Source organism: Equus quagga, chromosome 16 (assembly GCF_021613505.1).
Source record: "Equus quagga isolate Etosha38 chromosome 16, UCLA_HA_Equagga_1.0, whole genome shotgun sequence".
Taxonomy (NCBI): Eukaryota; Metazoa; Chordata; class Mammalia; order Perissodactyla; family Equidae; genus Equus; species Equus quagga.
This window is the reverse complement of record NC_060282.1, coordinates 67,789,872-67,808,453: the sequence shown is the minus strand read 5'-3', so window position 1 is coordinate 67,808,453 and position 18,582 is coordinate 67,789,872. Positions and strand designations below refer to the sequence as shown.

Here is an 18,582-nt window from a genome sequence, read left to right as displayed (position 1 = left end):
TTTATTGATTTATACTGCTTGGTATTGGTGTGTGTTGTGCTTTTTTAAATCTGTGGATTCGTGTTTTCATCATTCTGGAGAATTTTTAGCTGTTACCTCGTTATGTACAGCCGTTCCTCCACTTTCTCTGCCCTTCCTTTCTGGAATTCTGATCAGACATGCTGTACCTTCTCGTTCTGCATTGGATCTTTTGAAATTCCGCCCTCCATGCTTCTTAATCCATGTATTTTCCCTCTCCGTGTCTCTTTGAACTGCATTCAAGATAATTTATTCATGTCTGTATTTCAGTTCATTAATTATCTTTTTAGCTATTAATCCAACTATATGTTTCATTTCTAAAAGTTCTATTTGGTCATTTTTCATAGTCTCTTATTGTTTGCTTATTTTTGTGATTCTGTCTGTATGTCTTTAAACATTATATTCCTCATTATTTTCTAAATTTCTTTATCTGATAATTCAATATCCTAATCTCTTAAAGTTTGAAATCCAGTGATTGACTCTCCCTCATGGTGGCCTGTTTCCCTGAGTATTTTGGTAATCTTTTGTTGAGAGTTCATCGTTGATCTTGCTCAATGAAAGACCTGGGGTCAAAACTGAGGACGCTTTTCTTAAGAGAGGATTTGCAGTGATCTCTGCCAGGGGCCCTACTCGGGTTCCCCCGGCTCCGGCCGGCAGTCTCAGGTTGGCTCTTTTACTTGGCTGTGGCCCAAAGCCCCGGCTCTCCCCTGCTTTATGGATAAAGATTCACCTGGTACCAGTGGCTCAGGGGACGTCCAAGTTTCAGCTCGTGGGTGTTTTTTGTTTTGTTTTGTGTTTGCCTCTTTGAGACTTCTCTTATTCCCGCAAAGCCAACATACAGTTGTGTTACATGCATGATCTCATTGGTTTTAAGCAGAGCACTGGAAGCAGACGCTGCACAGGTGGCCTTGAGGCCTAAGCGATGGCGCTGCTCATGCAGGATGGGGTGGGTGACAAGCCCCAAGGCAGGAGTACGGTTAGGAGCCTAAGCAAGAGATAGTGTAGGAACTCAAAGGATGCGGACGATGTTTTCCAAGAAGTAAACTTCTTAGAAAACTGGAACTGGGGGAATTTGGCCTTGAGGCTGATATGTAAGTAGGTGGGCTGGAGGCTAAGTGAGGCAGAGTGAACGTTTTGACCTTTGGGGATTATTCTAGTCCAAAAGTATGTAATACTCTTATCAAATTCACAAATGATGGAAGTCAACAGGGTTTCTGAAATTTCAGTACATTTCCAGAGCTTCTTATTTGTTTTTTTAAAAAATACAGATTTTGGAGTAAGTTCTACTCTGAAATGGAATGTTTTTGTCCTATTCGGCATTGCATAGCTCAGCATTACCGTGTGGTGTCCATTTTCCTCTCTGTATCTTAGGGGATTAATAAAGGATTCCTCCAGCCCCAGTGGTGTGGTGGTTAAGATTGGGCGCTCTCACCACCACGGCCCAGCCTGGTCAGAGACCCACACCTCCCAGCTATTGGTTGTCATACCGTGGCTGCTGGGATGCTGAAAGCTCTGCCATCGGTATTTCGAATACCAGCAGGGTCACCCATGGTGGACAGGTTTCAGTGGAGTTTCCAGACTAGACAGACTAGGAAGAAGGACCTGGCCACCCACTTCTAAAAAAATTGGCCATGGAAACCCCGTGCATCGCAGCAGAGCATTGTCTGATAGAGTGCCGGAAGAGGAGAGGATGGTGCAGAAAGACCGGGCTGGGTTCCCCTCTGCTGTACACAGGCGCTAGGAGTTGGAAATTTGCTCAACTGCACTAATAACAAAATAAAAGATTCAATGAAGTTTAAAAAAAAAATAGCAGAAGATGAATATGAGCTCAGCAATAGGCTATGGGAGAAAAAGTGAGCTGGTAATTTCACTGAGAAAAAAAAGAACATCAGGGAAACTGCTTAATAACTGGTTTAAGGCGATGAAGAAGGAAGGGTGCTGCCAGCTGTATTCCATTCACGTAGGGGAGAAGCTAGTGTTTTCAAACCCCACTGTGCCTATGAACCACCTCTGGGGCCTCACTGAAAGGCAGGTCTGGGTGGGGCCCAGGATTCTGCATTTCTAACAAGCCCCAGATGATGCCAGCACCCCTGGTCCTCCTCTGCTGTGCTTTGAGTAGAGGTGAGGCAGTAGAGAAACAAGCAGAAGAACCACAGTCAGTCGTGCGGCGCTCGCTGCCCTGGCTGCGCTGGGTGTGTAGCCCCCGTGGCTGGGTTTGCTTGGGGATCAAGCATGGCGCACGTGAGCACTGTAGTCATACTTCCTCAGGGCCCTTCCAGCTCTTCGAGTCTAATGTCACAGTGTTGGTGAGTGTTAGGCTTTTTCTAAATCTGTTTATTTGGTATATTAAAAACCCATCCATTTCCCTGGAAACTTGCACATAATAAAAATGCAGCACAACAGTTAAATCCAGCACCTGATAGCTGTTTTTGGGTGAAATGTCAAAGATTAGTTTCTAGGGAAAACTAGGCCCAAAGTTAGGATTTTCACTATTACCCAAACAGATGAGAGTTCTGTTAAAACAAAAATGGAAGAGCTCCAGAGTTTGTACTGGGTCCAGGTACAGAATAAGCTTGCGTCGTTTGCTGTGTGAGTTTCTGTGACTCAGCGATGCCCCTGTTCTCGTGTTGCTTCCATTACTGTCTGTCACTTTTCTTTGTATGAGAACTGTGTGGACAAAGCAAAACATTTTCACCACTTTTAAAGTTATTTCAGTTTTTCCAGCCACTTATCCCACTTTTTTTATTTTAAATAATTCCGTTTGGAAGAAATTTATGACCAACTTTATGGTAATCTTGTTGTCATAGAAATTCAGAAGTGATGGATAACAAAGTTGTAAATACATCTCTCTTCTGAAATAAAAGAAAAGCCATGCTTTTTTTATCCCCTTTATAAGTATCACCGTTAATATTTTATATCTTTACTGCCTACCTATTTAGGAATAGGTATTTTAATGTTTTATTAACCCAGCATTAGTTTATGTACACATTTCAAAAACAAAAAAAAGCTTAGCCCTTAAATCTCTAACATATTCACATATTTATTTATAGCTGAATTTCCATTTTCTGTAGTTCCACTGTGTTTTTCCTCCTTCATTCATCTGGTATGTAAAAGAGATGTTTAAAATATAGCCCAAAATTTATAGATGATTTTTTGAAAATTTCTATTGGATTTGTAAAAGTTATTTTCTCTTGAAATACAGTAGCTGCCTTTCATGAAAAACTTGCTTTCACATTAAGTTCATAATTTGAGTTAATTTCATTTTCTCTTGTTTGAAATGAGTCTAAGAGGAAAATTTCTTTTGCTGATGATTTCTCATCATGTAGTAGCTGCTACTTTTTCCAGAATTTTGAAAATACATGTTGAGAAGGTGTGGTAATGGTATGGTTTCTCAAACAAGAGCTCAGAATTAACCTTATTCCCCTTCTTATTGCCATCCTTAATGTCCTGCTAGTCCATAAAAACTGTAGGTTTCATGAAATGAGGTTTCTGTTGATGATGGATCTTTCTTCTGCTGGTGTGTTACCATTTTGCACCAGCCTGAGGCCTGTGTGTTCTTCCCTTATTCCTCTGAATTTCATCCTTGTCTTAATATTGTGTTTGTCGGACGCCATCTGGATTGTAACTATATTTGTAATTGCCCAAAATGTTGGAAAATAATTTCTTCATTATGTTGGCGGCCATTTATAAAGTTGGAATTGGAGGTCTGGATCAATATTTTTTCTATAAACCAACCATATTATGATGTCTCTAAGGGAAATGATAAAACTCCTGATATGCCCAAATTTATGATACCAAGCCACAACACAATGTATTTCTTGGGGTATAAGGTATGATATTCAGGCTAGAACAGGAACCTTTCATTTTCACCAACTGGAAGCTTACTGAACCTATGCAGTTCCAGTACTGGGCCAACAAAGAGATTTAAAATGTCTTCTCTGGGTACAGTCTAAAGTTGACGTTTTTAACGTGCATGCCAATCTCAGTTCAGCATAGCACAGTAGGTGGTGCTAGAGTTGGGGGTGGGGGTGGTCAAGAGTGGCTATGAAGGGGATACATCAGGACCTGATGGGAAGATAGAATTGTAGATGGGGAAGAGAGTGGGAAGTGTGGAGTCATAAGTCTTGGCATTATGGTGCCGTGTATGGCATCTTCTGGAGTAAGATCCGTTTCCCAGGGTGGCTGGGTCTCACAGGGACATTGTAGGCTTTAAGTTTGGAAAGGTTAGACTTTACCAAAGAGGGTGTGTGTGTCCCTGAATTCCGCCACCCCACCGTGTCCCAGGGACTTAGACATTTTCCTGGGAGAGCTGAAATAAGAATTTTGAATCCGCTCAGTAAAGTGTGTTTTGGGAAAAGGAACTTGACGGCGTCATTGTAGAAAAAGAGAAGGGAGACTGTCAGCAGGAACGTCTCTAGAGTCTAACTCGGCCAAAATGGGAAGGCCTGGAGGTACTCGTCTGCTTTTCAATCTCTCTCATAGATGAGTTTCATTTTTTAATTAAAAGAAGAAAAGAAAAGCATGTAACAAAAATGAGTTGTTTCATTATGTAGGAAATCGTTTAAATGCGAATGAACATTTGCATTTAGTTTTTTCCTGTAACCCTTTGGAGGTATCTTTCCGAGGGTGGAGTTGTCTTGCCGAGACACAAGCCAGCACCTCCCCTTCCCCTGGCGCTGGGTCTCAGGCAGATGCTGGGCTGGGGAGTCTGCAGCCTGGCTCGCGTCAGAAGAGAAAGGAGATTTCACATTAGCCTGTCGTCACTGGAGAGATCTGCGGTGGGGGGTTGTGGTTGTTTAGGAATGAAGCTTCTGACGAAACAGAAGGTGAACATTCTAAAATAAAGCTAGACAGAAAATACTTTAATGCCTCGCTTAGCTGGCGTCTTTGGGGAAGGAGGTCTCAGGCCTCAGAGAATCCGATAAATAGATGACATCCACTCTTGGCCAACGGAACTCTTTTTCATGAAACTTACCACATCCAAATGTTGGCCTCTCCTCTAGGGAATTTCCTCCTCTCTTTGCCTCCGTGACATGCGGTCCTGTGGTTTTTCTCCTCCTTGTTGTCGCTCTTCGGCATCTGCTCCTTCCTCCCACTCCCTCCGTGCAGCAGTAGTGGGCTGACCTGATCCCATTTGTGTTTACAAAGTTAATTCTGGGAGAGTGTGGAAGGGAGACAAGCCGGAAGGTGGTGGGGAACCTCTTCCCAGGATGTCTTACCTGGGAACCAAAGCAATGATGGGGAGAAGAGGCGGGTGGAGAAAGAGCCCGCAAACGAGAGCGTGAGCCTCTGAGAGTGCTCGTGGATGCCTTTAGCAATGCAGGACCGCGTGGCCGTGACCGGTGGACAGCGTAGCACACCCCTTGGCTCGTGGTTGTGGCTGCACAGCCAGATTGTGATGCCTCGGGGCCGTGGGCATGTGGACTTGGAGGCAGGGACAGCAGAGAGGAGTGTCCTCGAGGCTACACTTAATTAAGTGTTTTCTTTACACATAACTAGGGATCAATGGACAGCATAGGTTGTTTTTAATGCACTGTGTTATAACTATTTGAAATGAATTATTGGCTTTAATACCCAGCATTTCAGAATTCCAGGCCAGAGTGGCATCTTAGGCTGTCTTTAGAAAACATGGCATATTAAACTGGGTTAGGTAGGTAACTTCATCCCTTGATGAATCTGTTCTCATTTGCTTAAGCATGAGGTTACTTATCTGGAAACTTTTATTTTCTCCAAAACATCATATAGTAACTCTAAGAGTACAAATTAGACTGTTTTGGTGAAATACAAGTAGCATTTCTCCTTTTTGTATTAAAGTAACTCAGAAGCTCTTTTTAAAAAGCTCCCCCAATTTGTCAATTAGTTTAAATTATAGGAGTTGTATATGCCATAGGTTGTGGAGTTTAGTGTTATGGTTTTATCACCTATTACTTTATATAATATCAAATATAATTTGCATCTTCATGATCTACTTTTCTTGACTAATTCGGGAGGCTAACAGCCACACTTCTTGAGGGCTTTAATAAATGTGTACAAGTCCTGCTTACTCATGGCTAAGAAATTTCCTATGAGTCCAGCCCAGTTTAGTCTAGTGACAACTGTGTTCAAAAAACTTAATGTAGCTTTTATGGGTCATCATTGCCTCATGTGAAATAAAACTGTTCAATCAATTGGTCTTTCCTACTAACGTTCAGCAAAGTCCTTTGATTACTTCAGTGCAAAGTAAATACATATATGCTTGAGGCGTCAGCGTGGATTTGTGGAAATACAGTGGTCAGGGGGACCCTGGAGTCATACAGGTCTGTGTTGGAGTCCCAGCTTCCCAGTATCTGCCTGTGTGGTCTCCAGCGAATGGTCTAACCCTTCTAAGCCTCACCCATGGCGGCTTTAAAGTGGAGGGCAATAAAAACGAGTATCAGGCATCAGATGCCTGGGTCTGTGTCCCTCCTCTGTAGGCCCCGAACAGAGCCTATCTATCGTTTTGGGTTGTCGTTTTGTTCTGTGTCCGGCTAGAACAGTATTTTACTACACAGACCCTGGAAGTCAACTGATACTTTTGTCTTTAAGAAGAAAAAATGTTCTGTAATCAACTCGCTTTTCCATACGCCCAAGATGAAGTTTGTCTGTTTACAGGCAGCCGTTCGGCAGCTCTCCGGATGACCTGCTGTGTCCGCATCCTGCCGCGGAGTCGCCGAGTGATGAGGGCGCCCTCCTGGACCAGCTCTATTTGGCCTTGCGGAACTTCGATGGCCTGGAGGAGATTGACAGAGCTCTGGGAATACCCGAGCTGGTCAGCCAGGTGCGCGCCTAGGGAAGCTGGTGGGGCCGAGCGCTCTCATGGGCACGAAGGTGTCCATTTTCTTTTGTTCACAGAAATTCTGCAGTCCCCTGTTTAGAATACTTTTTATCTCATAACAAGCTAGCTCTCTTTTCTTTCTCTCCTGTTACTCCCATATAAACTGTTGCCCGAGAATGGAAAACACTGAGAATGAGCATTACATATCATTTGGGTTATTGAGCTGACAGGAGAAACTCAAGTCCAGCTCACTTAATGACAGGGAGGGACATGCAAGGAGCAGAGAGCAGAGAAACCAAGACCAGAATGTTGCTGCCCTGACGGCCTGGAACCCTTTCATCTAAAAAACGAGCCTCCGTGGTCACCGTGTTAATCTCACGTTTGTGGGCTAGTGATAAAAAGCACTTTGTGTTAAAAGAATACTTTGTATGAATTAGCAGAAGTCATTTTAGTGGTCGCTGCAATTCATTGACCATTTTGACCTTTGTGTGGGTTTAGCCCATAATAACTTCTGAGAGATTTAAGCATAAATGGGAAGGTGAGGAAGTTGACCAGTCTTTGTCCCCTTATTCGGCTTTCTCCTCCTGGTGTAATTAGTTGGTTACTTAAAGTAATTCTCGGCTTTAAAAGTGCTTTATAGCAATAATACAACCAACAACCTAGCGTGGTCTCGTGAAATAGCATAACGCTTTCTGAATCAGGCTGCTCAGCTAAATTCGTGTGAAGCAGGCATCCTGGTTTACTGGATAAAGAGTAACCTAGGAAAAACCATCGCAGTCTTGCCGCTGTGGAACTCGGTTCTCGGCATGAATCATCTTTATTCCTTATTGCTGAGAAGTACCTTCCAGCGTCCCATCTACTTCTTGGACGTGTGACGTGTCACGAGGCTCCGTGAGAAGGTGTTGCAGAGTCACTGGAGGCTTCTCTGAAGCGTTAAAATAGTCTTGTCATAATTCCTACAGTTCAGCAGACCTAAGTGGGAGTTAAGACTTGTCAATTCATACTGAGAACAGCACAATGGAAAGAAATGACTCGAGGTTACATGATATAACCTGAAATAAAGCAAGAAAGGAAAATGGAGCTGAAGTATTTCCTGTGCGGCTGGTTTGGTCGCCTTTCGTGGTAGTGAGAATTTAGCATTCAGTATTGTTATCCTTGAGTTTTGTCGAAGTGACATTTAAAAATGTAATCTTTGGGGATTGCTGAGTGACTTGTAGCACTGGTTTTGTCAAAACTGGTGTCATTTCATCATTTAATATTTTTAGTCTTTTTTTTTCATTGATTTGTATTATTTCCATTTTGTCTTATCAAATCCACCATCATTCTAATATCATCATATTAAACTGAATTATAGAAGTATGATTATTAGGTGGAGTCAGGGGAAATATAGAGTACAGACAGACTTTATACTCATCAGAGTTGTGTGTTTTCTTTACAAGTGGAAATTACTTAATTAAATTTTCTCTCTGTTAAAGATGGGCAGATATTTAAAGTTTGAGACAGTTTTGCAGATGTAGAGGGAACAGTAATTCAAAACTGAATGGTTTCCCGCCCGTAGGCTCCATCCTCATTTTTAAAACTCTCACTGAGAGGGTAATGGGCCCAGTTCCCATGGTCGACCTCAGGGCCACGCTGATCTGAGCCAGGAGTCTGGGGGCCCCCAGGCGCCCGCTTGAACTTGGGTAGATCGGTTTGAGGAAGGCATAGGAAGTTACAAGGCTGAGGAGAACCAGAGAGGTGTTTTTGCTTTGGGTCCTTCCCTCCTATATGTCAGGAAGGTTGTGGCAGTTCCTCCTAGAAGTAGAAGGAAGAGGAGAATGAGCTGGTGCACCTTCCTGCTCTGCACATTGGCGTGTAGGGCTGCCCGGGTCTGGATGTTCCCCCTTGGAGAAGTTCTGGACTTTCTGCTCTTGCCCCATTCTGACCCAGATCGATGGGGCAGCCCTGAGAAGTCAAGAATGACAAACACGTTAAATACATCTAGTAGGCAATAAGGTGATGGCAAAATGGGGCCCATGTAGGAGATTCTGACAGCCACAGGAAACAGCTGAAAAAGACAGGCTATCCCCCTGATGTGAGCAGCTCAGGTCCTAAATCACAACTGGATTGGAACCCACTAGTTACCAGCCAGCTGGGCTGGTTACAGTGTGCTTCACGTCTCCAAGTCTCAGTTTTGTTATCTGCAAAATGGGAATAATGGTGGTGGGTACCGCAACACTGCTGCTCCCAGCTGGGTACCAACACGATTATCTAATTAAAATGATTTATACAGGTATGAATAATCAATCATAAAGCTTAACCACCTCTAGGGGACGTTTGCAACTTAAAGTGCAGGTCAGTCTCTGATGGGTGGAGTGAGTAGGGAACATTCTGGAGTCGGGAGCTGTTTCTCTCCTCCCTGGGAGAAGTATTGCTGGGAGTCAGGCCCCACGCCTGCTTCTTACCTCCTGTAACTGGAGCTATTGAACAAAGAGGCATTTCCTAGGAAGAACAGTAGACTCAAGCTAAAAGTACCTTTGTGTGATAAGTGCAGTATAAAAAGCATCAAATATATGGCCATGAGAAAAAACAGCCTTGTATTTATTTACTCTGCTACATTTAGTGGTTTATTTATTTGTTTGTTGCCTGGGGGATTTCTCTTCAGAGCCAAGCAGTAGATCCAGAGCAGTTCTCAAGTCAGGATTCCAACATCATGCTGGAGCAGAAGGCCCCCGTTTTCCCACAGCAGTACGCGTCTCAGGCACAAATGGCCCAGGGCGGCTATACTCCCATGCAAGATCCCAACTTTCATGCCATGGGACAGCGGCCTAGTTACGCCACTCTCCGAATGCAGCCCAGACCTGGCCTCAGGCCCACGGGCCTGGTGCAGAATCAGCCAAATCAACTCAGGCTTCAGCTGCAGCATCGCCTCCAAGCACAGCAGGTGTGTTCTTCAGCAGCACCTGGAAAGTCAGGGGCATGGTGGGAGGGACATGGGGAAGATTGACGTGACATGGCACAGCAGTTGTGCTTATTACATCTCATTCTGTCCTTTCTAAGAGGGTGAAAACTTACCCAAGATGATCCTGCAATGTTCATACTCTTTTCTACTTCTCTTCTTTCCTTCCTTTCTCCTCCACTCCCTCCACTCCCTTCTCTCCAGCACAGAGCAGCTGTCCTTTTACTTCCTAGCTCGGTTCTTTACTAACGGCCTAACCGTGAGCTCTCTCAGCCTCCATTTTCCTATCAGTAAAATGGAGGTACAGTCCAGGGCGATATGTGTATGTTTAAAGGGCCTGGCACAGTTTCTAGCCCAAAGTGAGCACTCAAGACAACAGTAGCTCCTATCATTAGTCCTGGCTCATGACAAAATAGTCACTGTTAGCTGAATGGTGGTGGCGTGATATTGCCTTGTGGATTATAAGTTTAGCTCAGGAAAATATGTTCTCATTGAAATGAGCCAGACAGGTGTCTGTTCTGTAGAAAATAACAATGTTGCAGGCTTTAAAATCTCCTCTCACTTTCCTGAATGATGTGTACCTGCCTTTTTTCCGGTCTTCCTCTTGGTTTTCTTTTCTGATCCTTCTACTCCCTTTCTCCCTTGCAAGCAGTATGTTTTCCAAACTGTCCGAAATAATTTCTCAGTTCTAAGCAATGGGAAACCTCACTGATAACTAGCTTTATAAGAAAATTCAGTTGCAAACCATGTGTTTTCAATATCCGGTAGCAAGCAGATGTTGGGTTGGGAGGGTGATTTCTTGAGAAAGGTGATTTGAAAATAAATACATTCTGTTTAAAAAGTGTATTGATTCCTATATGTGTGCATTTAGAATCGCCAGCCGCTTATGAATCAAATCAGCAATGTTTCAAATGTGAACTTGACTCTGAGGCCTGGAGTCCCAACACAGGTAAGGAACAGACCAGCCATCAGCTTTCATTGTATCCATTTAACTTCTCTTTTCATTTCTTCCTCCTTGATTTCCTGCTTACGGTAACTCAGCAGCCATAAGATCCGGATCAAAACAGTGGATCTGTATAGTGTCCTTCAGTTATCTACGTAGTCTATCGCTTTTGTAGTTGCCTTCTAACCACTGCAATTTTTATTGCCAGGTACAGTCGATTCTCATTATTCACGTCCACTGTGTTCTGCAAAGTTACTGCAAATGCTGAATTAGCGAATATTGAACCATTGCTCCTGGGAGAAATGGAGGGTTTGGTTCCTGAGAGCCCCTGGCCACCACATTTTCATCAGTCTGCCAGTGCATAGCCTTGTTTTATGTGTGTTTCTGCTTCAAGACACCTGATTCAATATGTGTTGCTGATTCATGAACATTAAATTCTAGGCCAACAGCCCTGTGACTCATGTCTGAGTGAAGTTCATCTAACGCACGTTTTTTCCATAAGGCACATCACAGCCTCTTACACTTAGCAACATGAGAGCACTTCAGCACTACTCTCAGGAGCCATTTTAAACAGCAAAATCACCAACAGAAAGCACAACAATGTGGAAAATCGTGGAACTAAATAGTCCACAGAAAGGATGCTTGTGTATAGCATGAGAGCTCAACAAGGCCGAATGTCACCTTGTTCTAACCTCAGTGGGAATGTGCACATTGGGCATCTCAGATTTTTAGCCACTCTGCACATGTCCATAAACGACAACAGTGCTGTGAGTATTGATTTGGGGGTTACAAATAAATAATAGCAAGTAGGCAAGTTCACAAATACGGAATCCATGAATAATGAGAATCGACTGTATATTGCTTGGACCCATAAACAGCCTCATACCTCCTGACAGCAAGCACTGGTGTCCCTTCCCCCCCCCCCCCCCCCCCCTCCCCCCCCTTCTGTCCTGGCCTCTTTGTATGTTTCGATCACCCTCTCTCTCCCTACACTCCCTCCTTTCTTCCTGCCTCTGTTCTGCCTTTGCTGAAGTACTTCAAGCCACCCTTTGGCACAGTGATTTTGTTTCCTTTTAGACTTGAATGTCCCTTAAATGAGACTCTAAATTGCCATCCTAAAGGTTTATATCACAGAGTCTTCTTACAGACAGGACTGGATCATTGTGAGGTCCTTTAGTTAACTGTGTCTTCTCACAGTGAATCCCGAGTTAATTGATATTAACATTGAACTTATCCATGGAAGTCATTGCAACATTTCGGAATAATCATCCTCTCTCTAGAACTCAGAAGCTCACATTCTCAACCACCTGTTGTTCAACTCTGAAATGTTCTTTGCATGTAATTTTATTTGCCAAATAATTTTGCACGAGCCAGTAGCATTTGTTCTCCTATTTCTAATGTACAGTTTTTCAATCTGTGTCTACCCCCGATGTTTCCCTCCGTGTATTGCCCCCCATTTCAGGCGCCTATTAATGCACAGATGCTGGCCCAGAGACAGAGGGAAATCCTGAACCAGCATCTTCGACAGAGACACATGCATCAGCAACAGCAAGTTCAGCAGCGAACTTTGATGATGAGAGGACAGGGGTTGAATATGACCTCAAGCATGGTGGCTCCTAGTGGTATACCAGCAACTCTGAGCAACCCCCGGATCCCCCAGGCAAATGCGCAGCAGTTTCCATTTCCTCCAAACTACGGTACTGGACTTCCATCCCCACCACCTCTCACAGTCCTTTCTCCCCAGTGTCCCGCTGCCCTGGGTCACGGCTCCCTCTCTCACAGCTTTTTGCATGACTCCCAGATGAGTCTGGCAAACCGGGGCAGGACAGGAGACCTGGCAGGACTGTTGGGGCCCGTCAGGGTCCCCAGGTCCAGCACAGTACCTTCCCGTCTCTCAGCTCTGGTCCCACCTTTTCTCTGAGTGCAGGTCTTACTTTCAGAACGACTGAAGTCAGTGTGCGTGTGTGGTGTCTGTCAGTCGTGTGTGGGAGTGTGTATGAATATATGTTTATGTCCTTGTGTGCAACACAGGTGCATATGTATGTCTTTACCTTTGGAAACCTCTGAGTCTGACTAAAATAAATCAATAGATACATACAAAATGTTGAAAGACATATAAATGTGTTATAGATATTCTACAACTTTTAAAGGATAAAGACTTGAAAGATTATAGCAAATCGTTAATGAATAGATAATTCTTGAGAGGTGCCACAGAGAAACCACAGTGGGTGACCTGTTAGGGTTCTTCGTATTGATTTGTTATTTAATGTCAGTCTCAAGAGACAAGTGTGTAATATCATAAACATTAATATTTGTGTGCTTGTCATATTCAATTAATAGTTGAATTATTGATAAAAGTAAGTGCTTACATTAACATTAATATTCAAAGTGACTTCACCTATCTTTTGCCAGAGTTATCTATAAATAACTATCAAGTCTTTGCGGTGCTTAAATTCATGTCTCCTATTTCTTTAAAGAAACAGAAAGATAACGTGCAGCTTTTTCCTCCGTGATCTTAATTTTCTTTTATAGCTAACTTATGTATTTAATTAATGCATATTTTACACATCTTCTAGGCAACAACATGCTTACCTTAATGTCGTCCCTGAAATTTCTAAGCAGTTGCCTCTCTGTTTCCCAGCTCTTTTCCTGTCTCCTTTTGGATGATTTAGAAAAGTCTGCTAAAAGTTCTTCCTTTCCTTTCAGTTTACACTGTTTGCTTCCATACTGAACAAGAAGCTTCCATTGAATTTTTTTTTCTTATTCTTGCTAAACTTGGATAGCAGTAAAGTCCCATAGAGCCCTTTAAAAAGACAAGACAAGCTAATCATGAATGCAGTGACTTATTTTTAAAACCTCATTGATCACATCGTAGAATAACTTGAGTTAATTCTATAAAAAATTATTCAAAGGTGTTGACTTTTTACTAGTTGAACTTTAATCCAGTTTAAACTTTAAACACTCCAGTTGTAGTGATATATAAAAACTTAAAGACCGCCTATTTCAGGTCAAATAGAAATAGACGTATTTGACCCATTCTTGATTTGGAGAGGGATGTGGGGAAAGAATAGTATTTTCTCTCTGCCTCTGGCCGTGATGGTTACTGTGGTTCTAGGCACCCTCTAATTACTGTCGAGAATCAGGGTATGGGGACGTTGTTCTTCATGCATTTTATCCCAGCTTGGAATCGTTTTAAATGTATATGATAACCAGCACATGGTCAGGTCTCTGAAAGTAAGTTTCTCTGTGTATTTGATTTGAATGTTCACTTTCTTCCCCCTTCTCTGTGATGAAACTAACAGTCTCCATTGGATTTCTGTTTTGCTTTTTAAGGAATAAGTCAGCAGCCTGATCCAGGCTTTACTGGGGCCACAGCGCCCCAGAGCCCTCTGCTGTCACCCAGGATGGCGCATACCCAGAGCCCCATGATGCAGCAGTCTCAGGCCAACCCAGCCTATCAGGCCTCCTCTGACATGAATGGATGGGCGCAGGGGAATATGGGCGGAAACAGGTACGCCGTGGGTCTGTGTCTTTTTGATATAAATGATCAGGAAATCTTTCTATAGACCACTCATCTCTTTTCTGTATTTTTCTTAACTCCTTTGCTCAAGCAAGCAAAATCAAGTAAACTGCTAAGTAAGCCAGTTTACATTTTCCTAGGGAAGAGGTTACTAGAATTTACAAAAGCTTGGCATCCTGTCTTTTCCTTGGGAGTGAAAGGAGCTCCCCTAAGAAGGTACCAGTCCACCAGTTGATGATGAAACTGCTGCAGAAGGCAGTGACCTGGAAGCCATCCTTCGTCAGTACAAGTACTCAAACAGATAAGCAGAAAGCTCGTCCAGGGCAGGCACGCCAGTGGGAGATGTCCTTCAGACTTTCGTGGTGATGTTAGGAAAGGAGAAGAGCCGCTTGCCCCTGTGGCTTCTTTGAGCCCCTCCCCTGCTGTTTCTGACCTCACCACCTGCCGGCTGTCCGCCCTGCCTCCTTTCAGCCTAGACACATTCTGAAGTCAGTGCCTCAGAAACAAGTGCTCACCACTGCCTGCCTGTCTGCCTTGAGCTCTAACATGTTACTCGTCTCATTACGTTCCAGCATGTTTTCACAACAGTCCCCACCACACTTTGGACAGCAAGCAAACACCAGCATGTACAATAACAATATGAACATCAATGTATCCATGGCGACCAACGCAGGTGGGATGAGCAGCATGAACCAGATGACAGGACAGATCAGCATGACCTCAGTGACCTCCGTGCCTACGTCGGGGCTGTCCTCCATGGGTCCCGAGCAGGTGAGCACCCTGGGAGAAGCAGCCCGTTGTCTTCTGAGTGTAGCCTTGTCTGTTTCCACATTAAATCTTTCCACGTACTTAACATCTGTTGTCAACTCCCACATTTATTTTGAAGAGTGTTTTTTCACCTTACTCTCACCTGTTTTGGTGTGATTAACAGAAATACTTGTTAATGATGAAATAAACATGAAAGGGTTCCTGACGGCGCTCAAGGGTCTTTTAAGATATGTCTTAACTTTCTTGTCATTTAAGTCTTTCTCTTATTTGAGGAATTTAGCAATATCTGAAATGAATCTCTAAGAATGGAATGGTGAATGTGCTTTTTAAATAGCTTTATTTGGGATTTATAGTTTAAGAACTGATTTTTTTCTAAATGTAAAATGAGGTGAAACACAAAGGCCAAACTACCTGCCATCAAATTAGCTTGAAACGATGCCTCATTCCTGCTGGGACACTGACACAGATAACCCAAAACTATTCTTTATCATCTTTGGGATGTAGATGCCATCACTGGGTGGGGGGGGAGTCAATATATTTTTTTAATAATCCTGTTTTATGTTGAATAACGTTGAAATGATTCTACCATCCCTGAGTACATAGCAGCTTCGCTTGGTGGCACAGAGACTCAGCCCTTAGTATCTCAGGGAGCAGCCAGATTCAGCAATCTGTGGTGGGCTCACCCAGAGGTGAAGGGATGGGTTAATAGGTTTTGCTTTCTATTTACAGAAGATCTTATTTTTAAAGGGCACCAAATGTTTGGCATTCTTCTACCTCAGTAATTTGGACAAAGTACAGATGTGGCAAGGACCCTAATTCTTATTTCACATTTGGGGAAATTTGAGGCATGGAACATTTAAATGACTTAACCAGTAATTCATTGAGAGTGCTGTAAATTTCAATAAGATCGTGATTATGAAGATGGTGAAAGATCAAAAGTTGGATTAGCTCTGTTTAATCCTGATGTTGGTAAACCACAATTTATGTGAAAATTTAGTAAATTGTACAGTGCCTCTGTGTTTTATTCTATAAAAAGGTGACTATTAAAAATGCAAAGTGGGGGCCAGCCTGGCGGTGCAGCAGTTAAGTTCACACGTTCCACTTTGGTGGCCCAGGGTTTCGCTGGTTCAGATCCCGGGTGCAGACATGGCACCACTTGGCAAGCCATGCTGTAGTGGGCATCCCACATATAAAGTAGAGGAGGGTGGACATGGATGTTAGCTCAGGACCAGTCTTCCTCAGCAAAAAGAGGAGGATTGGCAGCAGATGTTAGCTCAGGGCTAATCTTCCTCAAAAAAAAAAAAAAAAATGTAGTGTACATGAGAAGATTTAAAGCCCTTTACAATTTAAGAAGGCTCTGTGCGTAAGTGTAATAATAATTTTTACTTCTGTACTTGAATTAGTGGTGGCTAAATGCTTATTTGTGTAAAGTAAACAGATATAAATTAAAGAAATGTAGACTTTTTTCTTTTCAATGGAGAAAATATAGTGCTGATGTTGAATTTTCTACAAACATGGGCCACTAGTGGTTCCTGCCTTGCTTTCTAGGGAAAGTGTACAAAGTAAGGGCCACTGGGATGGTCTAGTCTAGCCTGGGTTCTGGTCAACCTACTCAGAAGTAAATCGGTGCATTTTTAATAATCCAGATTACTTTGAAACTTTGCCATGAATTTCAACCTTTTGAATATTCAGGATTAGTTTGGAAGCCCAAAAAACACCACTGCAGTGTATATCTTCTGACAAAATCAATCCCGTATTAGCATTTGTACATTTACTGTGTAATTTGTAAAAGAAATGTGCCAATGCTGATGAATAGTTCCCTTGGTCAGAGAAGCTTCGCAAAGTCCAGCGTACATTTGGATATTCACACTTGCTCATGACCGACTTGCCTAAAGTAGCAAAGATATCAGGAGTCATTGGTCTGATTTGCTCCAGCCAAAAAAGTGAACATGTTAAGGCAAGAACATGTTTCCAGTATTATCATCTCTGTTGAATTTCTATACAGAATGCAAATGAAATTTAATTTTGAAGGCAGCCAGTATGTTCTAAGTATTTATTTTCACGTTCCTCCATACTCCCCCCAAAATACATCCATGGGAGAATAAATACAGGGATGTAGCCATTTTACCTAGTCCTTTTCCCCGTAATCCTGCTGCTGTGAAGAAGGGGGAGGTTCGAGGGTGGTTGTTTGCCAGGGTGCTTTTGGACATCCCACAGTGTAGCCACCGGCCTGTCCTGTTGCCCTCAGGTGAATGATCCTGCTCTGAGGGGAGGCAACCTTTTCCCAAACCAGCTGCCTGGAATGGACATGATTAAGCAGGAGGGAGACGCATCACGGGTAAGAAACAGCAGATGTGTGAATGTGGTAGTAAAGTGAATGTGAGTATTTTATCGACCGAAATTGGCAGAACTAGAAATCGTCAACTAGGAGATTGAAGAGAGTTGTGTAATGCTTGTAATGTTTAAAAATGTCTTCTCGGCCAGCCCCAGTGGCCTGGTGGTTAAGTTCAGCACCCTCTGCTTTCACAGCCGGGGTTCAGTTCTCAGGCGCGGACCTACACCACTCTGTTAGCGGCCATGCTGTGCTGGTGGCCCACATACCAAAAATAGAGGAAGATTGGCACAGATGTTAGCTCAGGGTGAATCTTCCTCAGCAAAAAAAGAAATAAATAAAAATATCTTCTAATTTTATTTGACATACAGTGGTTTTGTTTGAATAATTTCTTTAAGCTCATTTTATTTATTTTTTTTTTTAAAGATTGGCACCTAGGCTAACAACTGTTGCCAATCTTCCTCTTTTTCTTTTTTTTTTTTTCCTGCTTTATCTCCCCAACCCACACCGTACACAGTTGTATGTCTTAGTTGCCAGTCCTTCTAGTTGTGGGATGTGGGACCGCTGCCTCAACGTGGCCTGATGAGCGGTGCCATGTCCGCGCCCAGGATCCAAACCCTGGGCCACCGCAGCGCAGCCCACGAACTTAACCACTCAGCCACGGAGCCGGCCCCTGAGCTCATTTTAATTGAGCTGACGGTGGCGTATGAATAAAGAGCACTAATTTTGCTCTGGAGTGACATTGTTACAGCAAAGCAAACAATAAAGTGGCAAAGAATTAGTCACGTTAGGGCAAACTTTGATTTATTTTTACTTTTTCCGAATCATAATGTTAGATTTTCAAGAGGACGAAGAGAAACTAGCCTATAATTGCTCTCTCCCTTAAGTCTGTTTATTCTTATTCTAAGGTGTTTGTCTACATTTCATTTTGTTGAGGTAATAATCTTGTATATTATTTGCTTATTTCCTTAAACACTTGTTCTAAGGAGAGTGATATTACCATGTTCAACCAAATCTTGAAATAGTGGAATAATTAGCACTTAGAACCCACCTGAATTATGTGCCTAGCAGCAGGTCTGTGACGGGGAGGCTCCGTGAGCAATCTGACGCACAGGTAAATGGCCTGTGGGGCCCTCGTAAGGGAAGGGGTATGACCCTCAGCAGTAGATGACTCTGTTAGATTAGAAGTCCTCTCTCGATGGAGAAAATGTAGGGTCCGTGTTGAATTTTCTACAAAGAAATGGATCTTGGATGGTTTTGGTAATATTTA

The 18,582-nt window shown here is 43.0% G+C and overlaps 1 protein-coding gene across 8 annotated transcripts in view; it reads left to right on the top strand.

The window, feature by feature from the left end:
- The window catches only part of NCOA2 (nuclear receptor coactivator 2), a 267,879-nt gene that overhangs the window by 239,631 nt on the left and 9,666 nt on the right, over positions 1-18,582 (top strand). For all 8 annotated transcript variants that reach the window (XR_006885610.1, XM_046642258.1, XM_046642263.1 and 5 more), the window contains 7 exons: positions 6,649-6,814; positions 9,456-9,734; positions 10,621-10,698; positions 12,155-12,389; positions 14,026-14,203; positions 14,785-14,983; positions 17,229-17,318. Coding sequence is in view for 7 of the 8 variants with exons in the window: in XM_046642258.1 (XP_046498214.1) it covers positions 6,649-6,814; positions 9,456-9,734; positions 10,621-10,698; positions 12,155-12,389; positions 14,026-14,203; positions 14,785-14,983; positions 17,229-17,318 (1,225 nt within the window). In the remaining variant the exon portion in view is untranslated. The remainder of the gene's footprint in view (positions 1-6,648; positions 6,815-9,455; positions 9,735-10,620; positions 10,699-12,154; positions 12,390-14,025; positions 14,204-14,784; positions 14,984-17,228; positions 17,319-18,582) is intronic.